At 44.9% G+C, this 19,190-nt stretch overlaps 1 protein-coding gene across 1 annotated transcript in view; it reads right to left on the reverse strand.

Moving 5' to 3' along the window:
* FNIP2 (folliculin interacting protein 2) overlaps positions 1 to 19,190 on the reverse strand; it is a 98,796-nt gene that overhangs the window by 17,725 nt on the left and 61,881 nt on the right. Inside the window, exons 10-15 of the mRNA XM_080916280.1 lie at positions 17,897 to 18,098; positions 17,449 to 17,537; positions 14,068 to 14,214; positions 13,781 to 13,950; positions 5,720 to 7,037; positions 4,684 to 4,840 (exon numbers count right to left, since the gene is read on the reverse strand). Coding sequence (XP_080772406.1) covers positions 4,684 to 4,840; positions 5,720 to 7,037; positions 13,781 to 13,950; positions 14,068 to 14,214; positions 17,449 to 17,537; positions 17,897 to 18,098 — 2,083 coding nt within the window. The remainder of the gene's footprint in view (positions 1 to 4,683; positions 4,841 to 5,719; positions 7,038 to 13,780; positions 13,951 to 14,067; positions 14,215 to 17,448; positions 17,538 to 17,896; positions 18,099 to 19,190) is intronic.

Here is a 19,190-nt window from a genome sequence, read left to right on the forward strand (position 1 = left end):
GCAAAGATCTCTGCTCTTTTTATTACTAAAAAGTGGCAACAAAATCCAGTTACAGGTCAGACATGTATCTTAAGAGTTGGAGGTAAGCGTTCAGCGAGCACGTGTAGTGTGTGGGAAGGAGGGAGAGGACAGACAAGTGAGATGGGCATGATAACAAATGCCTGTAATCCCAGAACTATACAGCTACCAGGAGGCTAACAAGAGATTTGCAAGTTCAAGGCCCACCTCGGCTACATGGTAAGATGATGTATGAAAAAACAAACAGCAACATAACACATTTCATTTAAAAGCCCTCTAAACACATCTCTCTGTCCCAGGTGGGTTGCCTTCAGGGCTACAGCAGCAGAAGGCAGAGCTGCAGCGCCCCCCCCCCCCCCCCCCCCCAGTTACTAATGTAACCTGGAGAAATGAAAACGGCCAGGGTGTTGTAAACAAGGGACTCATCCAAAATGGTTTCCTCTCTAGCCTGTTGATCTGACCTGAGGCATTTAATACTATGTGCTACTTAAGTAATGATTTCTTGTCTGATGGGACAGGCTGTTCTTTTGTAGCCTGGCTGGTTGGCTGCCCACGTGAATTAATTAGTATTCATGAGCATGTATCACAGCCAGGCTTTCAGCAAAGCTCCTTATCTGTGCTCCTGACTCCTATGTGGTATTTCTGGAGTCAATCTGCTGCTGCTCTTAAAATGAAGTGGAACAGGCTGCTATACCCAACTGTTATTTATAGACAAGTCTGAAAAAAATGCCTGAAGCCCAGATCACTGTTAGGATGCCAGTCTTAGTCCCGATGACCTTACCTGATGTAAGAGAAGCCAGCCAACTCTTTGTTATGTAACAAAGGACAAATTTATGCTCTGGCTTAGTTCAGTCACCTCTAGCAGGTGCTCTCTGTGTCCAATTCCCACAACCAAACAAGAGAGCGTTGAGGACACTTGCACATCTTTCTAAACTCTGAACGTAACTGTTTTAACTAACATACTGTTGCCTACCTGTTAAGAACATCTCACACTACTTTGCCATTTGTAAGGCCTTTTCACATTTCCTGTTTAAATAGGTGCTTAGTAGTGTGTACCAGGCACTGTACTCAACACTTGACGTAGCTTATGGGATCTCAAACTCAAGTGATATCAGTGCGCTTTATTTTATAGGAGGAACACTTCCCCCAAAGGCCACAAAGCCTTAAGAGCTGAGTATGATTCAAACCTAGGTTGCCTCTTTTGGACGCCCAACTTCTCAAATGTAGGCCAGAGGTCAAACTCAGGTGCTCCGTGCACACATCCAGCTAGTTTTTCAAGACATGTTCTCTCATGAGGATCTCATTGAGCAGGCTAAGCTTGGCCAGCAGTGAGCTCCAGGGATCTTCCCACCTCTGCCTCCCCAGCGCATGCCACCACACCCATTTGATTTTTGTTGTAGTTGTTTTGGGCTTATTTTTGGCATGGGTCCTGGAGACCAAACATGTCTTCATGCTTGTCTGGCAAGCACTTACCTACTGAGCTTTCTCCCCAACCTGGAAAGCAAACTCTTATCCATTCAGTGCACCACAGCTTCCCTGTTCTTGTGTCCTTTAAAATCATCCCTAGTTTAAGTGACGCTAGCTGACATAATTGAAAATCTTGGCAGGTAGTGACACCAGGACTCAGAGCCAAGCTGGTGCTGCTGGTATTGGTCTGTCGCCCTCCTCTGCCTTCAGTTTAGTCACCAACACTGACAGGAGACAGACAAGGCTGCCCAAGGGCCACAGGAAGAGAGAGTTGCTGGTTCACATTTCCACTCAGTGAAGAGGAAAGTGGAGGAAAGTATACGTCTAATTGCTAGGAAAAGTTACGTTGGGTTGTTACAGCAGCTGGGTAACATGTATTAGGAGGCAAAGAGTTCAAACAAAGTCAGACTGAAAAACAGCAAGTGCTAAACACCTGCGAAACCCTGGGGCCTAGTATTTGAAAGACAATGCAAGCCATGAAAACAAATGGCAAAAACCTCTTCTGTAAGAGAGCAGGGTAACAGAAAGAACAAAAGGATACTCTTGATACTAAATGTACTAGAAAGAAATTTCCCTGTGCTTCAAAGAAAACTACTCTGCTGTGGTTATACGGTGCATATTTATAAAGCCAGATTTTATAATCAAAAACCATGAATAAGTCTAAAAACAAAACAAAACAAAAAAAAAAAAAAAAACCAAACAATCAATAACTTACAACAATTGCTTTTGAAAATCCTTCTTTAAAAGGAATTAAACGTCCCAAGCCTGGAATGAGACTGAAATTATTTATACCCCCAATTCAGGTGGTGAAAGCAAGTGGTGTGGGACTTCCCCACTTCTCCCCCATGGGCTCTCAGCATCACGCACGCACAGCTCTCGCGTGCTTCTCTGCTTCTCTTCCTGACTGTTCTCAGCTCAGCACATCACTGTCCCAAGTATTTGTACCTGGAAGTCAGGTGGCTTTTAAAGAGAAAGCAGAATAAAGGTGATGTCACCTCATGCCTGTATCGTATACCCAGAGCCCTTGTTACATCTTGTTACAGACCAGAGTGTGAGTCACAGAGGCTGTCTACATGAAACTCCATTTCAAAATCAAAACTCTAGACCACCATGATGGCGCCCCACCTATAATCCCAGGGCTTGGGAGGCAGATGCTGGTGGATTGCTCAGAATGTGAGGCTACACAGTGAGACTCTGTCTTAAACAAACAAACAGACAAACACAAAACTCATGATGAGTTTGTTACATAAAATTAAAAATCCACTAATGTTAACTGGACATACAAAGTTATTAAAACATATAAAGATATTTTTACAATTTCCTGTAACACCATGCACATGACTGAATTTTGTAAGCACATGAAATAAATTAGTATGCCTAATAAAATTTAACCTCTCAAGATGATTATGTAGCTTAAAGAAATGAGAGCTCCTACAGTGTAAAATTACTGTTTGTAAAAGGGAGAAAATGAAAATGGAATAGCTCTAAGAGGAATGATAATGTAGACATGGCTATTTTCTCAAATATAAGAATTACAGAGATAGACGGTCAAGATGAAAATCAAATATTCAGAAATTAGAAATTGACGACCTATAAAAAAATTCCAAAATTTTATGAGTTGTGTGTCACAGATAAGCTGGAGGTGGTTATCAAGTAGGAGATTGCTTTTCCATGGCAGTTAGGAAGTGAGTCTGGGTACTTTGGGGAAAATGTGCAGCAGCTCATGAGCTCAATGTCACCGAGGACAACCCCACTAACTCCTACAGCCTATCCGAGCCTCTGTCAGGAGCAGAACTCAGGCTTGGTGACGTAAAGGTTCAAGGAGCAAAACCAGCATCCTTAGAACTCAAACCAATAGCAGCACAGAAAGCAAACAACCAAGGGCTCTGCATATAAGAATACAGGCAGGAAGTGACATCATAAAACAGGGTCCCATCATGTCCCAACATGCACCAAACACACAAAGGACAGGCAGACTTAGGACAGTGCAGAAAGATGAAACCTTGCAAGGGGGGCCCTGAGCATATTCTATGGGATGGATCAATGACCCCGCCTCTGAGATGATAAGAATAAAGGGAATTGTAAGTTACTCATAGATAACTGAGGCTTCACAGTTTTATTCCAGGACTGTTCGTTGAGGGATGGTGTCTGATCACAAAGTGTGTGGGACTCGGCATATTTGGGTAAGCACATGTATGTTCGGAAAGCCCTGCCTCGATCCTAGGTACTTTGTCTACAGCTCTTTACCTCTATGGGGTGCTGGATCCTGATCTCTGCTTCCCATCCGAGCTCTTAGCCTGTTTAACCCGTGTCTGCTTTGTATCTGGTTGGATGCTCAAGGCCAAAGGGAACCTACAGTACCTTCTTCTCTACTTTGCAAAAACTCTTCCTTAACACACAGAGTGTGCAACAAGGAGATAAAGCCAGGTTCCAACGATCTGAATGAGGCAACAAGGGTTCTCCCCATTGCACAAAACAGCGTATGTTTCTAACTGTAACACAGCTATGCTTGCGCATCTGCCCAACGGCAGCACAATTAAAAACAGGTCCATCACATTGACACAGTTTCTGTAAGTGTTCAGCGCCTGTCACGCTGCAGATAACAGAAAAGCACTTAGCAGTGGCTACAGGCAATTTTCCTTAATACCTGTAAATCTTTCTACAGCCCCCTCCACCCAGCTATCAAAGTGAGCTCAATGACAAATCAGTTAAAGTAATTGCTTTTAGAAACTTGCAAGATTTAGATAAAAAGCAAGCCACAGACAACATCTCTTCAGTCTTCCTTCTGAAGACATAAAACTGTCACTCATCCTCTGCCAATCTGTTTGCCAGGCTAGCCCAAAGCCATCACCCTCACTTAACTCTACCCATCCCGTTCTGGCTCCAGGAGGCTGACCTCTGTAGAAAAGCAGAGGTCTGCGCCTTAGCTGTGCCCTTGCTCTCTGGCCTCCTGCAAAGGAAACTGGAGGATGGAGGAGAGAACCGGAAGCCAGATGCTCCACCTTCCTCCCTGTCCCCAGACAGGCCAGCAGTCTCTTTTCCTGCTCCAGGACTCTGCAGTTCTGCTCAGAGTCCCCAGACTCTCAGTTACACCTCATTGGCTGTCATGTCACTGTGTCCTCACAAGCAATCCTTCATGCAGATGTAAGATGAGGACCCAGTTGCTGGCCACCCTGTGGTCCTACACTGGTCACTTACATGCACCGTGTGGACCAGGTCAGCTGCCAGGCACTGCTTCAGCTTCTCATCGCTGCCGGTTCCGTGCAGCACCAAGTCAGGCAGATACGTGGAGCAGTAACCTGCCAGAAGCGAGCGGCCAAAATTTCTAACATTTGGCTTGCTGGTACTCTGAGACCTAAAACAACATTTGAAATATTAAGTACATAGCCTCAAGAAGCACAAACTGTTTATAGCACAATGGAAGAAAAACCTCCAATGATACAAGAAAATATCGTTTCCCTGTGGTTCTTATCAGGGTCTTCTAGTGAGAAGACCGTAAGTGTGACAAAAGGGGGGAGTTCGAAAAAAAGAGGTTAATTCTTTATTAAAATGGAAGCCTGAAAAAAAAAAACATACTATTTCCATGGCTAGTTAAAATTTCATTCTTAAGCCAGATGTGGAGGTGCCTATCCTTAGTTTAAGGCTAGCCTAGGCTACATAGTTAGACTTGTTAGTCCATGTAGACTTGTTAGGATCGTATTCTTATACATTACACTGAACATGCACCATCCAGTCTCTGTCAGAAGGATGAAGCTGAGGAATCAGTGCCAACAGTATGGCTTTATGAATCTGACCTATCTGCAGACAGCAGTAACCACCACAGTGAAGAACAGAAGTTATCTTTTAATTGAAACGTTCGGTCCTGAGCGGCAGGGGGGAGCCTCAGTGAGGTGATCTATCATCACCTTAGAAGCAAGACATCCACAGCCAGCCATACACATTACACAGACATGAGACATGAGGGAACGCTCTCCCTGCAAGCATGACCACTGTGGCTCTTCACTTGCCCAAGCGTTTCTGCAAAGGCAACCACCCATCCTTTGTCCAAGCACTTAGCTGCACCAAGAGGGTAAGCATCCTTGAAGATCAGGCAGGCTGGAAAGCCCTGAACGCAGGCGGTGATACCTCTAATACTTAAGAGAAAAACATGTGATCCGCGGACAGCGATCATGAGTGGCTAGCACGGTCACAGCGTCAGGCTGCGGACAGACCCCAGTTCCCTGTGCAGTGTTACCTTGGCAGAGGCAGCTCCACTTCAAAGGACCCATCAGTCCTGTCACAGCTGTGACCTAGTTCTAGCAGGGCTAAAACACACGCTTCATCGTCACTGTCTCCAAGAGCACTATCCAAGCTTTCATTCCTGGGAATGTCTCCTTCGCTCCTGTAGCTCGCCTTACCACCGGCATCCCCATAGGGGACATCTGCAGCAATCAGCAGGCCACCCTGCTGTCTACATCTGTTTGGAACAGGCTCCAATGAAGGTCCTTTGTCACCTTTCAATTGCACATCTCTAGTCTGTTCTGGCAGTCTCTGGCCACTTCCTGTTGCACAAGTGGTAGGCGGAAGGGGGCCGTCAACTCGGCTAAGTTGTCCCACAGCAGGTGCCATGTTGGCTCGGAGGCCTCTGTCCTCAGAGACACCTTCTCCCCCTGAAGAGTGGTCCTGAGGCGCGAAGTCTCTTTGAAGGTCAGCTTTGAAGGAGCACCCAGAGCCCTGCTGGTCTTGAGTCAGGCCCGTGTCCATGCTAGACCTGGCAGAGGCACTGGCCCCATGAAAATGTCCACAGACCTGTAACCGCTCCTCCATTCTTTTGGTGCAGCTTTCAAAGCCAGACTCTGGAGAGATGGAACTCCCAATGTGGAAAGTGACTTTCTCTACAGGAGGATCCTCCTGGGAATGTCTCTCAGGGCAGGGCCAGGCTGCTGACCGCTCTGCTCGTTTCTTTAGCATCTCCCCATGCAGCTCTGCATGCAAAGTCTGTTGGTCCACCCTTCTGCTTACCCTGGGTACCTCACAGCTGGGAGGTCTTGAAGAACAATTCTGGGCTGCCTCTTGGTCATTCTGTTTGTCCTCACAGAATGTGCCTTGAGGTGTCCATGAACTGCCAGGTTCTGCTTCTTGGAACCCCACGCTAACAGCCTCAGAATTCTGCTCTGGCCTCTTGCATCTGTTTTCAGGTTTGTGACCCAGTTCACTAGTATTGATGCCTTCTGGGAGCTCAGCTACTACTGGAGGCTCAGGGCTCCTCCTCTCAGGTGCCCCTGGTGGCAGGACTGGCGGTACCAGAGCAGGCTCATTGCTCACCGTAACAACCACATACTCGGACTCTTCCACCTCTCCTTTCTCCAAGGCGGTTACGATCTTGCTCCCATTTATAACCTGGTCATCCTCACTATGATTCCCACTCCAGGTCAGTTGATTCTCTTGCAGTTCAGAGCAACGGAGAAAGTAGGTCAGCACATAAAGAATGCGCTGGACCAAATCCTTCTGCTTCCCAATTACCACGGTGCGAGTCAGTCTCACTGGAGAGCCTATAGCTCCATAAAGATCACCTGCAGGGCAAAGATGACAGAAGACCCTCTGGTGTTAGCACGCATGGATATGTCTGCCCTTTACAAGGATAAAATGGCTAAGTTGATTCCCAGCCTCCAACTACTGTTTGACACACAGGAGTTTCTAGGAATGGCCATGTTCCAGTTCCCCTGAGATAACACCGGTGCAGCCCAGCATCCAGCTGGGCACAGCAGCCGCTCTATTGGATATGCAAGCCCTTCATTATGTTCACATGCTGGCCCATGGAAGGTTGAAGCCACTGCTTTGCATAAATGACCAGATGAAGTATGACACACTTGGACGGGGAGGACTGAAGAGAGTGCTCAGTGGTTAAGAGCATGTGCTGTGCTCTGCTGAGGATCCAAGTTCAACCTTCAGCACCCATGTTCCCATTGGGCAAGGATTCTTACAACTGTCTGTAACTCTGAATAGACCATCTTCTGATCTCCTCAGATACCTGCGCTAGCATGTACACACTTCCACACAGACACACAAGCACATACACATAACTAAAAATCAAGAAAATCCCAGGACAGTAACCCTTAAAGGGTAAATGCAAATTCAAGGATTTAAAAACTGATAAGAAGTAAATAAATTAAAAACACTTAATGAGGTTAGTATGTATAGGATTCTCATAGTACAGTGATTGACTCTAAGTGGACTCAGTTTAATTTATAAGAAAAAAATTACCTAGTCATGAATAATGAACCTGGAATTTTTCTTTATTTTATATAATATAAAAATTCTACAGGAGACAAAATGTTGTCTTAGTTATGTTCTGATAAGTTGGTTAAAATGGGCCGATTGGCCAGCTCTGTGTTCAGTGTGAAAGATGAAAGGTTACAGAAGTACTTCGATAGTGCTCACAGAACACACTGACATAAAGGGTTAAAAGGGAAGGTTAAACTGGGGGTGGGGAAACCAAGGGCAGGGTAGAGAGGGAGACAGGCAGAGATAATTAAAGACCTTTTAAAAAGTCCTATAAAGATCACAGACTGTAGAAGCTTAGACACACACACTCAAATACACGAATTAGAACAGGGTTACCTACCATAGGGCAATAGTGTTCCTATCAGATACCACAAGCTATCAAATGGGCTATTTCTTTTAGAGTTGTTGGCTGTTGAGATCCTATAGACCCTACCCCTGCCTCCCCAAACATTACAGGCCATTGCCAATACTGTTAGTTACTCTCTAGAATTTCAGAGTAAGATGCTATTGCTAAAGACACCATGTAGAGAACATAGCTGGTACTTACCTGAGGCTACAGCCTTAGCTGACTAGCTTTTACAGTGCTGGAAGGTACTATGCATGCTAGAGGGGATGAGCTACAAAGAGACCTACCCTGGTAAAACATGGCTTCTGGTGTAACAGTGGCACAATTACTATGGGAGAAACCAGTCACTCTTAGCTTGAAGTTAAGTCGTATTCCACAAGATACAACTCATATTCAGCATAATTATGAAGCCAAGAACCTAGTCTGTACAGGTCACAGGCTGTGGAGAAAACATGCTACTGTGATTCTGCTAAATGGGCACAGTGCTAATGATTTACAGTTGCTCCCATAGATCTGAGAAGCTTCTATTTATTGCAAATGGTTATTAGCATGGAGACCCACAACTGACCAAGGTTCAGAAGGCAAGAGATGGCAAAAATGTTCAACCCTAAGCAGAATACATATACTGTACCCTCTTCTCAAGGATCACTGTAGAAGAGGGAACAGGACGAACGTAAGAGCCAGAGGCAGTGGACACAGTGGGGCAGGCAGCTGCACAGATAAACTCACAGCAGTCTTGACAAACCAGATTCCAGTTTAATGATGAAAGTTAGGTATGAAGTCCCGCCCTAGCTATGGAACTATGGGAAGAGACAAATTAGCTACTGGGAAGAGACAATTTTCTACTAGTATTGTCCCTGGTAAGCCAACCAACCATACTCCAGGGCAACACCATACGCAAAAAAAAAAAAAAAAAAAAAAAGCCTAATAATAGGCAATACAAATTGATCTTCATGGGCTTAAAAAATAAAATTAAAAAGGATACAAGGTCAGGTGTGGAAGGGGGTGGATCTGGAAGCACTGGTGGAGGGAAGGTGAATATGATCTAAACATGCAAAACTCTCAGAGAGTTTAAAAGTACTGTTACCTAACTACTAAGTCATCAAGCTCAATCATTTGATTATATTTGCTAAGATAGACAGCCAATGTTTACTGACTGGGTATGCACTTAGTTTACTTAGGTAAGCTAAGATCTTAAAGACTATATCCTTATACAATCGAGCCAGAGTCAGAAATGATTTAAAAAAATTAACCAGAAGGTTGAAAGCCACCAACGCTGAAAGGCGTGTTGCATGTATAAGGGGCAATGCTCAGTGACGGTTACAAAGAATGCAGGAAGCCAAGACTCAGCTGAGGAATGCGTCCACAGAGAAGCAGGAAGCCACAGGTTAGAGACAACTAAAATTAGTGGACTGAGGTCGAGAGAGACTGTGAGAACAAGCAGGAAGTTTTCTCTCTAGGGAACCATAAGGAAGTTTGTCCTCCACAGTTTTCCCTAGTACACAGCTTCCAAGAACAGTTAAAGAGAGACAGAAATCATAATAAACAATTTTCTCTATACAAGGACAGGACTGAAGGCTAAGGGAGCCTTAGCCTCTAAGAAGTCATCCTTGACTTCAAAGTCAAAGCTCAGAAGTGTGGTGAGATGCTATGGTTTGGCTTGAGAAAACTGCCCTCAGCACAGGCTAATGCCAGGCCTTCTTTCTGATGCTGTTTCCCCAAGCTTCAGTCTATCAGTCCCTTCAGAGTTCGTGGGTGTTTCTGTGACAGCAGCCTCGGTATGCTACCACATACACACTGGCCCTGGTGTGTGGGCCTATGATCCCAGCTACTAAGAAAGCTGAGAAAAGGATCAGTTAAGACCAGCACAGGCTATACAGTGAGTTCAAGGCCAGCCTAGACTACATACAGTGACTCTGTCAAGTATCAAACAAACAAACACTTCCCACCCCTAAAAAAATACACATATGTAAAAAATTTACCAGATGGCTTGAACCTTATATATTTTAAGTTTATTTTCTAAGTGTTGGAGCAGCATAGTCTATAACTTTTCATGTAAACAGGGCTTCACCAATCATAAAGAAGGGTCATTTGTGTAGGCAGCCCACAGCAGCAAAACTAGAAAAGGGGCACAAAGTTCCTTATGTAGGGGAAGGGTTCAAAATCTTCCATAGAAATGGAAAATGGGGAGTCTTTAGAGAAAGAACATACTGTATTTGTAAACAAAAAAGATAAAAAGGGAAACCCTGCTGAGTAAAGCTTGGGAAAGTAACTCAGCAAGAGCCTGAGGACCTAGGTTCACTTCTCAGTGCCCACAGGAAGCCAGGTATAGCCAGCCACACGCACTTGTACCCAAACTGCTGAGGAACAGTTAAGCAATTCCAGGTTTGGTGATGAGAAAGCCCTTCTCAAGGGAACAAGGCAGAGAGCAACAGTACTGACATGGTTGTATGCACCTGAACAGATCTGTGTACTCACACACACACACACACACACACATACACACACACACACACACCTGAATGAAAGGTCATGGTAAAGGTCAGGTAAAACTAGATGACTGCTACTATCAAAATCAAGGTGGGCAACATTTTCTATAGTTATAGGAGGGGAAAGAGATGTATGCTTTCTTGTCGGATTAGATTTACAAGTATTTATTACTTTTTATTTCTGGCCAGAAAACAACTAATTGTTGCAAACAAAAGATAATGCTCTGAAACATATCTTCCTGAAGAGTTTTTTTTTTTTTTTTTTTTTTCCCTTGTCTATACAATGCAGACCTCACAAGTGTCTTAAATATAAGAAGTACCATGCTAGTGATAGCCAAGTCTGATTTCATTTAATCCTTAGACTCTGATAAAGAGCAGACCTCATCAGGGTGGAGAAAACAAGAGGCATGCTTAAAACAGGTCAAGTGGAATTACGTGTTCTGAGGAGGAGGACAGAGAACTGAAGAATGAGGTACACAGCCCTGTGCATGGTGATATGCACACAGTAGGGATTCTGGGAAGAGGAGGGGAGAGTCTGGAGCAGAAGTAGATTTTAAAACAGGATTCCTCAGAACCTAAACTTCATGAGTGACATAGGGTCTATTCATCCAAGAAGGTCAATGAACTCCAACTACGAAACTCCAAGGAAAACCCAAGTAAAAGTAAAAGACACCCTAAAGCTGACCTGCCAAAAGCCAAAGGAAAAAAGGGCACCTTGAAGACAGCAGGAGACAACTCACCACAAGCACAGGCTTCTCACCTACAGCACATCCTAAAACTCCCATTTTACAGAACCTGTGTGCAAGTCCTTCGGTTTCTACCCTAGTATCCTGTTTACGTGCTTTTCCAACCCACTAATGGCTTCCACAGGCCACTGGTGGGTGGCATCCCTAATGCGGAAATCCTTGTGCATGATGCCCGTGGTGGCAAAAGCACCCTGCACTCCTAGGAGCAACTGCTTGAGTGTGAAGAGAGACTGCAGCTGAGCGTCTGTTCAGAGGGCTGAGATACCACACAGGTGAGAACAGAAGTGTACACTGTCCTGATAGGCCCTCAGTAACACGATGAAATCACCCACGACAAAACCATTTTTATTAGTTAGGAAACTAAATTAAAATCACATCTGCATTGCTGTTAGTCCCTAGAGCTTACAGTTTCCTGCCTCCCATGTCACACAGAACATAACTGTAATTTAAGTGCATTCTGCCTAGCCACGGAAATGGTTCTCACCAGTTGTGACAATGGAGACTCAGTCGCTCAAGTCTTTATAAGGCTGTCTCTGTGCAAGGCTTCATTCCCTCCCTAAACTATTCCGACCCACACCCAGTCCCCAGAGGGACTTCTGAGGAAGAGAGCTGAAGGCCTTCAGGGGCGTATGATCTCCAATGAAAAGCAACAAGCAAGCCCACAGGAAGGGATTTTTGCCTTATTATGCTGAACACAAGGAGTCAGTGGCTCCGAGTTAGCTCAATCCCCGCAGGAGAAGCATCCTGATGTCTAAATGCACTTTTCTAATTAAATGCATGCTGCTTAATTACCACTGTTTGAAAATCAACTCTGTAGCAGGACACACTGTATTTCCTTAATGTCCAGCCTATTTCCCTCCAGCAGTAAATACCACACTTTCAAAAATTATCTTCCTCAAATGAGAACAGCAGCATGTTCTTGGGGCTCCTCAACCCTGAGTGAGGAGGCGGGCTGGGGACTGTCGGCTGTACCAAGTATCAAAATATGAAGAAGCACTGTCTTTTTTTTTTTGAGTCTTGGTTAAATAGCCCAGACTAGCCTACCTTAATCCTCCTGCCTCAGCCTCCTAAGACCTAGGATTAGTCATGTGTAGTCAGTCGTTTCCAGTCTAACACGGTTTTACTATCCACAGATTAATTCATTAAAGACGCGCCTGTTACCCGATGAGGCACAAGGACAAGCAAGTACTTTTACTGCTATAAAATAAGGGCAGCTGTGACAGGAAGGAGTGTGTGTACAGGGCACTAACAACACGGCTGGTGTTGTGGTATCAGCGTTCATTGCAGCTTCTGAAACACTTTAGGCCACAGTGCTTTCCCCCAGCCCACTGCTTTCCCTGGCAATGACCCTTTGAAGATTCCTGCAAGAAGATTCCTTCTCTCTCTATAAATGCTCCATGATGTAGTTTCAGGAGCAGCATCCAGAGCAATGGTGTTTGGTGCAAGTGACTGCCTGTCACAGCAAACACAAGTCCCAACCCCAACCCAGGTCAAGTGTGGAGTGCTTATCTGGCCACACACAAAGTCCCAGGTTCTACTGTTAGCATACAAAAAGAAGAGGCACGGGAATGCTAAGTGACTACCTTCAGAAACAAAGGGAACAGAAGCCTCTGGCTCCCACACCCCATGCACACTCTAATCCAAGTACTAGGGTGGGGTCAAAAGACTGGAGGAAGGAGCTACCAGGCAGCTAACTATGGAGGCCTCAACTCTTGAGTTCCAGCACACGGGTGGGACAGAATGTCATGTGATCATACCGTGTCACTCTAATGCTTGCTGAGAACAAGGCCTCATAAACCCAGATATGTAACCCCAGGCCCACCCGCGCAGTGTTAGATTACTATACCATGCCTACTCATATATGGGGTGAGGAAGTAAGACCACCATCAATGCAAGGACCAAGTGACAGATAAGACATCAGATCTATGGTGCAGTCACAGCGGTGGTAGATGGAAGTGTGACACTTTCTCCTGCTCTTCTCTCCCCAGCCACTCACTCCTTTTCTTGCTCCTCTTCCCACTGATATTCGGAGACAGTTCGATGGTTGCAACTCTAGGAAGACAGGGGTTGTACTAGCATCTAGCGAATGGAGGTCAGGTATATTGCTGAGTGACCTGTAAGATATGAGACAGCCCTCCCCTGCCCTATCACAACTTGACCACAAAAAATGATCTTCCCAAACAGTCAGTAGTTAAAGAAACCGTAACAGGGTGAACAGACTTTGTGGGTGTGGAGAACTCAGTTTCCCTATTAAGTCTCAAAAGAGCAGAACAAAGCAGCCAGCAATGGAAAGGGACTAGAGGAGCCTGTCAGTTCAGATCTGTGGGCCTATCTTATTCCTCCAAGAGACGATCTTTAAGAGACTTGGTTAGAAAGCCAGTACAAGCGAGTTCCCAGAATATTTCTTTTCCTATTTAACACATTCTCTGAAGAGTCAAATAGGTACTAACCCAGCTGTGCCCAGAGAGGATTATATGGATGTGTTTTGGCCAGCATGTTCACGGACTGAGAGGTACGCTTCTCCGAGAAGGCTTTAATGGGAGGGTGGTCAACAGGCATGACAGTTGGTACCCAGGCCAGGTGGTAAGTTAACACTGCAGTCAGTAAGGCAGCAAAAAACCTGGGGAAAACAGACAAGAGCATACCCAGATTAGTCAAATACAGGGCAAGGCATGTCCCGTGCAGAACACACACTGGCTCAGGAGTGATCCACAAGTCCCAAGAGGGTTATACTCACTGGTTCTTGTTGACTTGTTCAATCAGAAGTATAAATTCCTTGAGAAAGCGCTGGCAGAGTTGGTTTTTTTCCAAGGTGTTCGACATCATGGTAAGCCATACCGGTTCAGCTATCCTTGGAACAGAGTATAAGTTCCAGATAGTCCCTCTACAGGAGAGAGAAGGGACAAACTGTAATAAATAGTTGTTGTGGGTATCTTAGTGTCGAAGAACAAAGTTGAACACTGTGATTTGGATCTATATAATCCTTATGAAATTTTAAAATAAATGAATACAGGTTGGGAAACTATACTTTGCACAAATCTGAGTGCTACCATCTTTATTGGAATCCAGGAATGTTCATTTATTTACAGATTATGAGTGCTTCTGCAAGACAATGGCAAAGTTACGTGGCAGTGTAGAAACCCTTAAGAGAAAAAGCACACCATCCCTAACATTAAAGCATCCATTAAAAAGAAAAAGTACTCAGCTCTGGGCTAGATCCCAAATGCACACACACCCACACACACACACCCACACACAAATAATAAAAGGGGTTAAAAAATTCAATGTCCCTTTTCAGAATTTATAATCATGTTTAAATTTTATTTTAAATTTTATACATAAAAACTTTAAAACTGTATAGGTTTCTAGGGTATCATACAGTCACTTTTAGATGCTATTTATTTTGCTTCTGTGGTCCCAAGAATCAAATCCTGGTCTTTTTGCATGCTAGACAAGTACTCACTCACTGGGTAACAATCTCAGCTCCACAGCATCGGCAGAGAAAGACAGAGCAGGAGCTGGGTGTACCAGTCATCGGAGCACTTCAGAGACAGGCAGGACAACTCTGAGTACGAGGCAGCCACAGCCACATAGGAACTCTATTTAGAATTAGGTGGCATGGGACACACACAGAATGCAGGACAGAGAAGGCACATGCTATGTTGAAAATGAGATTGCTAGGTGACTCAACTCTACTGATTTCTGGTTAATGCGCTGGCTTTCTACATCAAACGCCCATCTTGTTTTACATAAGAAGCTACACAATGGCTCTCCCTCACTAACATATGCCAACTTCTATGGCAGACACACATATTTAGTGGTAAGGCAAGGAATGGGATCCAGGCACGGCAGGCTCTGTTATAAGCTACAGGGCTCAAATGTGTTTTTCCAGGTGTGAAAACTTACTCAGACTCTCCACGGGATAAGAAGGAAATTCAGCCCCGAATGAATGAATAACACAGGTCTCTCCCAAATCTAGACGGAGCAGACATACTCAGACTAGACTAAGCAGCTGTGTACCTGAAGGGATCAGGACAGAGCACAACCTACCTTGGCAAAAACAGAACACAAAAAACCTCACACTTCCAAAAGTAGGATTTACTGAGTTAAGAAGTTATGACTCCATGACTGGACGCAGCGCAGCGATCAAAAGATGTTGGGGATGCCATCCTCAGTGAATAAATCTACATCACATATCCCCAGGAGCATTATGGAAGAGGGAACAGAAAGACTGCAAGTGCCAAATACCAGAAACAGTGACACAGTTTCTTCTAGAAATGGCTGCGTACACAAGAGCCGAACAGCAGCAGCACACATGGACATATCAACTCTAAAGAGAAAGCTCATCCTGGGGTCCCACCCTGCACTAAAATCTACAGGCAGCTAGTGTTACCGAGAGAGGAGACTCAGTTTCCTCTTTTAGCGATAAGTCTCCTTACTGCTTGTCCACTGCAGAGTGGTCATCCCTGAAAGCGATTATACAAAACAAACTCAGCAAGCTGTGCTTTTACATCTGTGCATGGACCTATCAATGTATGCGTGTAAGGGCGGGAAAAAGACACGAGAGGGGGTTTAAAGAGGGTGTCTGGGAGGAATCAAAGTGATATTCTATTTCAACTAAAAATGTATCTATAAAAACAGTAGCAGTGAAGATGATTAAAGTAGCAAGGTCTAGGATTTACCTACAAAATTCATGTCTCAACTGGGTGTGGTGGCACACACCTTTAATCTCAGCATTTGGGAGGCAGAAGCAGGTGGGTCTGAGTTCAAGACCAGCTTGCTCTATTACTGAGTTCCAGGAAAGCCAGGGCTATGCACTGAAACTGTGTTTTGAAAACAAACCAACTAACTAACTAACAAACAAACAAGCCAGCCAAAATAAAACAGAATTCATATCTCTAAATACTAGTACATTATTTTGTCTGCTTCTGGAAGGGCTCACTGACAAAGTTGAGTATAAAACTGTTCGATATGGTTTTCACCTCTGAAAGATTAGTCCTGTGATTAGATTAGCATCCAGACTCTCAGGCACAAATCAGCTTTGAATAGGACCATAGTAGGACAACAAGCCGATCCAATGCTGCCATCAATGGAGAAAGCTTACTCAGCACTTTCCAGGCAGTCGTCAAATGACACAACCTAAACAGTTCCTTATCTGTAGCTGGAGGTCAGAAACAGTACTAATTTGCTTCAGGCAGCATTGAGCTCACCAGCAAAATATGTTCTAACATTCTAGGAACCGTATATTTTTTAAGCACTCAGCTATTTGGCACACTGCTTCACAATGAGATTCCATTCCCCGCTGAGAGACTGGCTCTAAGAAACCCAGATGAGCAGAGTGTGGGAAAACCCCACCTAACAGCATTTCACCCTGCTAACCACAGTCTACAGGCAGGGAGTAAAGAAAACGGGGCTATTCGATGACTGGTGGGACCCTAGATCAGAGAAGGGGCATCAGACAATCACTGTCCAGACCAGGACGTGCACCACAGGCACGCATGTGCACCACAGGCACGCATGTGCACTACATGGGCACTACATGTGCCCAGGCAAGTGAGAGCTAGGATTCCATGACATGCACCTATTTTCTCCCTGCGCTCAGGACACCCCTGAACCCACGTTTTAACATTTGTACAAAGGGTAAAAAAGACTCTGCCTTCGAAGTCTACGGAACAGCAGCCATGTAAGATTATGGAACTGATTACAAGACATAATGATATTTCAGTTCATTCTGATGAAAACAATCTCATTAAACCAGATGTGGTAATGCACACCTTAATCCCAGCACTCAGGAGGCAGAGGCAGGAGGATCTCTATGACTTTGAAGCCAACTCAGTTCCAGGCCAGCCAGGACTACACAGTGAGACTCCATCTCATAATAAACACAAAACCAAACTGCAACACCCACCCCAAGAACACGACAAACAAAAAAACGAGTCCCACTAAGAACTGCCAGGCGCAGTGAGGATTACTCAAATGTTTACTTGCTCTGTTCTCAGGGGCAGAACACTACAATGACTAAAAATTGCCAGTGCCCCAATTCTTCTAATAGTCTCCTGGCAGCTGGTCACACACCTGCTCATCCCTTCCTGTTGGATTTTCAAACCCTGAACTGTACCTGAATTCTCCCAGTGCTTCCATCAGACGGCTCACGTAAAACTGGACACGAAGGCTCGATTCCGAGATCTTCCTACAGGAGATCATGGCCTTCATGGAAGAGAGTGAGCCACGTTACTCTCTAAGAAGAAATTCCTCTATGACTGACCTGCTGACTCATTAGTGAACAATGATACACTTAAAACCCTGATGGTAACGACATCCCCCCCCCCCCCATCAAAAAGAAGTAACCTTCTTTCCTAGAGCATCCTGGTCTCCATCTTTAAAAATCCTAAGGGACATTTTGCCAGGACATGTTTTGACCTCCTTATGGCAGACCATCCCCCCACATAATGTGCCATTTTAAACCACAAATCTCTCCCTATTTGCCAGTAGGTCACAATTGTATTGCCTTTCATTTCCTTATCTGTCTGGAATGGGTCCCGGAACCTTGCACCCCCATTCCTTACCTTTTCGATTGCACTCTTCAGCCTGTTCATGTGAGATTCAAACAGGGGGAAGTGGGAGAAAAAGAAGTCCTGGAAATCCCGCTGTGCGGCCTCTCTCTCACACAAGGAAAAGATGATGCTGATGGCGATTTTCTTCCGTCTAACTATGGCCGGGTTAGAGCTACATGTTTCTTCAGCCAAGCTAAATGTTTCATCAGTTGACCTGGAGGAAAATGAGATTTGAAAAGTGGCCATGTATCAGTGAGTCGCTGAGGGCAAACTGTTTTGCCATGGGATGATGCTCAGGACGCTTGTACGGAATAGTGAGGACTCAGCCGCCAGCCATCTACCTCAAACTCATTCTCCTGCTCCTTTATCATGAAAACCAAGAGGACATCTATCCACTTATCACATTTTACATCTTACACACTGCCACCTTACCATCCGAAGAACCTCAGATGAAAGCCAGTGGCAGTTTAAACACTTGATTCTCACCCTTTTGACTGCATTTAGAAAGAGCGGGAGACACCAGTTTAACCAAAATACAGGTTCTAGCTAGAGAGGTACTCATGGGGTCAATGTCTTTACTGCATTGCACAAGCCCAGTCAGCTGAGCTCCAGCTCTGAGACTCACCACAATCCCAGCATTCCCACTGTGAGGTGACAGGCAGGGACAGAAGAACTTGTGGTGGGGCACTCACAGGCAAGCTAGCCTAGCATATGACACAGGAGAAACAAGAGAAACCCTGCCTCAGCAAGGCGGAAGACAAGAACTGTCTCCTCAAAGTTGTCCTCTCATGCCTACAGGGCTCTGCCACATGTGTGCCCGAGACTCAGAAGACAGGTCCTGTGGAATATTTACGCTTCAACACTCACCGGAACCACCCCCAAGGCTATAAAAACCAGCAGATGAAGTGCTCAGATGAAGCCACGCGATTAACTGACCCAGCACTCTGGGCAATCTGCTACACAGAAAGGCTCAACTCTCTTCTGATACAGTCAAAGGACTGCTTCTGTAATAAGTGTTACAGAGCCAACAGATTCTTCATATACATCTCAGGAAGAATACAACAATGGTTTAGCCTGACTCTTATTTAAATGCTATGAAGAGTCAGGAGAGCTACCACGGTACCTACTACAGCAAGAGGGAAAAAGAGTTCTGTTCTACACCAAAGTAAAGGCCAGAGAGTATCCTGCAAATGAGTATAACCAGCCTGCCACACAGCAGCATGCGACACGTGTTTTCTTTGTCACCAACTGTACCATTTTTAGGGCTCTATTCACAGTCTGCAGTATCCTGTAAGTTTTAAACTAT

The sequence above is a fragment of the Micromys minutus genome (genome assembly GCF_963924665.1).
Source record: "Micromys minutus genome assembly, chromosome: 4".
NCBI lineage: Eukaryota > Metazoa > Chordata > Mammalia > Rodentia > Muridae > Micromys > Micromys minutus.